The sequence below is a fragment of the Chinchilla lanigera genome, unplaced genomic scaffold (genome assembly GCF_000276665.1).
Source record: "Chinchilla lanigera isolate Chin_1 unplaced genomic scaffold, ChiLan1.0 scaffold00017, whole genome shotgun sequence".
NCBI classification, from domain to species: Eukaryota; Metazoa; Chordata; class Mammalia; order Rodentia; family Chinchillidae; genus Chinchilla; species Chinchilla lanigera.
Window position 1 is genome coordinate 21,106,052 of NW_004955418.1, and position 2,729 is coordinate 21,108,780.

General features: G+C 38.5%; 1 protein-coding gene across 3 annotated transcripts in view; it reads left to right on the forward strand.

Moving 5' to 3' along the window:
- The window catches only part of Lysmd3 (LysM, putative peptidoglycan-binding, domain containing 3), a 12,327-nt gene that overhangs the window by 2,373 nt on the left and 7,225 nt on the right, over positions 1-2,729 (forward strand). For all 3 annotated transcript variants that reach the window (XM_005382272.2, XM_005382275.2, XM_005382273.2), the window contains exon 2: positions 1,360-1,625. In XM_005382272.2, coding sequence (XP_005382329.1) covers positions 1,360-1,625 — 266 coding nt within the window. The remainder of the gene's footprint in view (positions 1-1,359; positions 1,626-2,729) is intronic.

Consider the following 2,729-nt stretch of genomic DNA (forward strand, 5'->3'; position numbering starts at 1 on the left):
TTTTGTCTTTTTGAGACAGGGCCCCACTCTGCAGTTCAGGCTGACCTTGAGCTCACTTTGTAGCCCAGGCTGGTCTGAATTTGCAGCGATCCTCCTGCCACAGCCTCCCAAGTGCTGGGATTACAGGCATGCACCACCACCCCTGGCTCCCACAGCCTCCCAAGTGCTGGGATTACAGGCATGCACCACCACCCCTGGCTCCCACAGCCTCCCAAGTGCTGGAATTACAGGCGTTTGCCACCACGCCCGGCTCATGACATTATATTTTTAACCCAGACCTTTCCTCTGGATGTCACTGTGAGCTCCCTTATTTCATGGACAGTCCTTTCTGCTGGCTTAGGGGAATTCTTTATCATAGCCACACTCCCCTCCTTGGTTCCACAGCTTGGAGAAAGCACCACCTTTTACTCAGTTACGCAAATCAGAAATCTGTGCAGGCGCCTTTAGCTTCTCTTTTCCTCTCTGAGCTACGTTAAAGTTCCAGTTATTTATCACCAAAATGCCTCTTACACTTTCCATGTTTTATAACAATAACTGAAAGCAAGCTGCCATTTTTCCTTGAACGCAGTTAGGATTTGAGGTTCTTGCGTTTGTTTTTAGTGAGAATAGATCGACTTGAGGAAGGTGTTGAGGAAGGTGTTGCATACTCATATGCAAGTGAACAAGAAGGATTCATTGATACCCCTTTTTAAATTAGGCCAGCTCTCACTCCATCTTACGGTGTTTTTACTAAAGTATTCATGAATAGTCATTGAAAATCTGTTGACAGTCTTTATGGACCATATAGTGAATCTGATGCAGGAGTCTTAACTTGGATGAAAAGCTTCCAGGGGAAGAAAAATTCTTGGCCGAGAGCAAAACCATGACCTATAAAGAAGTCACATATTACACTAAATAGAAATGGTGACCAGGAGGTAAATAGTGCAGTGATGCTTCACTCCCGTGTGAGATTACAATGCAGAACAAGCAGGGAAGTTTCATGAAAATGTATTTTGTGTGTATAAAACATACTTTGAATCCATCAGTTATAGATACAGGCACGGGTTTTTAAGACATTCAGAACATTATTTTCCTGATTTCTTCACATTCGCAGCATAAGTGGAACTTAACTTTTGACCTGATAACACACAGCAGTGTGCCTGGGTAAGATGTGATTACCCCACGTTTTGTGAAGTTGTGTGTTACCCCTTTGTTCTCTGCCATGGTCTCCCCTGCAAAATGTTCGTTGCACTTCAGCATTTTGAAACCTAAATTGTTAAATAACTTAAAGCAGTATTTAATATTGTAAGATGCATGTAAATCAGTCAAATGAATCAGCTACGTGCCAAAGTGTTCTTTTTTTTTTTCTCCATGCTTCAGATTTTAACGTTATGGCAGGGAGGCATCAGAATCGCAGTTTTCCTCTCCCTGGAGTACAGTCTCCTGGTCAAATACACGCTTTTGGAAATTGTACAGACAGTGACACTTTGGACGAGGATGCTGAAGTGTATGAGCTTCGACCCAGAGGCAAAGAGAAAATCCGAAGAAGTACATCGAGAGATAGACTTGATGACATTATCCTACTAACAAAAGACATACAGGAAGGAGACACTTTAAATGCAATAGCCCTTCAGTACTGTTGTACGGTAAGTTTAGTTGTACATAATGTAGTGCAGAATAAATCATTTGTTCATTAGCCCAGCCCAAACTGAAATAAATTCCATGTGGTTTTATCTTTTCTTTTTTTCCCCCTCTATGTAGAAATCTGTATGATGTCAATGGATACTAATTTTTCGAAATTTTAAGTAAATATCTCAATTTCTGTTCATCTCTAAATCTGTTACCTTCAGTATTGAAAAATACCCAAATATATTCTCTTATTCATGTAGTAAGGGAATGTAAAAATATATAAAGAAAAGTGTTTCTCTGCCCCAGGTCCCTCGATATCCGATGCTATCACTTTTGTGCATTTTCTTCTGTAGCTTTGTTTGTGCCTATAGATATTTACATATATTTATAGATACATACTTGGGGTGTGGTTATTTTTCTTTTTAAAACTGATATATACTATCGGTTTTACTCTGCAACTTGCAGTTTTCATTTCTTTAATATATCATGGACAGCTCTCATAAACATCCCTCAAAACCTTATAGATTCTAACTTTCTAAATTAGCTATATAATAATATATGGACATACCAAATTTATTAAGCTATTCCTCTATTTATGACTAGTCAGAATTGTTTGTATTTTATATTGTTCAGTGACTTTCATTACAACCGTAGTTTAAAAGGTGGTATCTACTTTCTTCTGAGTAATTCCCAAAAGGAAAGGCATTTAAAAAAATTGATACTAAACTCTGTTTGAATTCATGTCCATCCTGGGTCCTTAGCAGGATATGTTGTCAGGTAAACATACTGATATTTAAGCTGATTTAACACACTGGTTTTCTGACTTACTGTTCTCATACTCTCAAACTAGTAGAATTTAAAATTTATCTACTATCTCCTTGTATATTTCTAGGAGAACTTTTAAATTCTCCCAGTGGCTCAAAATAGTTAATAAAGAATGTAATTTTCAGAATGTTGTCAGAATTGACATTTAAAAATAGGACCGTTAGACTACTCCTTAAATGTGTCTGTGGAATTCTAAATACTGCTAGAGTTATTGCCTGGACTTCTCAATTAAAATGTGTATGTGGGGGCTGGGAATTTAGCTCAGTGGCAAAGCGCCTGCCTGGCAAGCGCAAGGT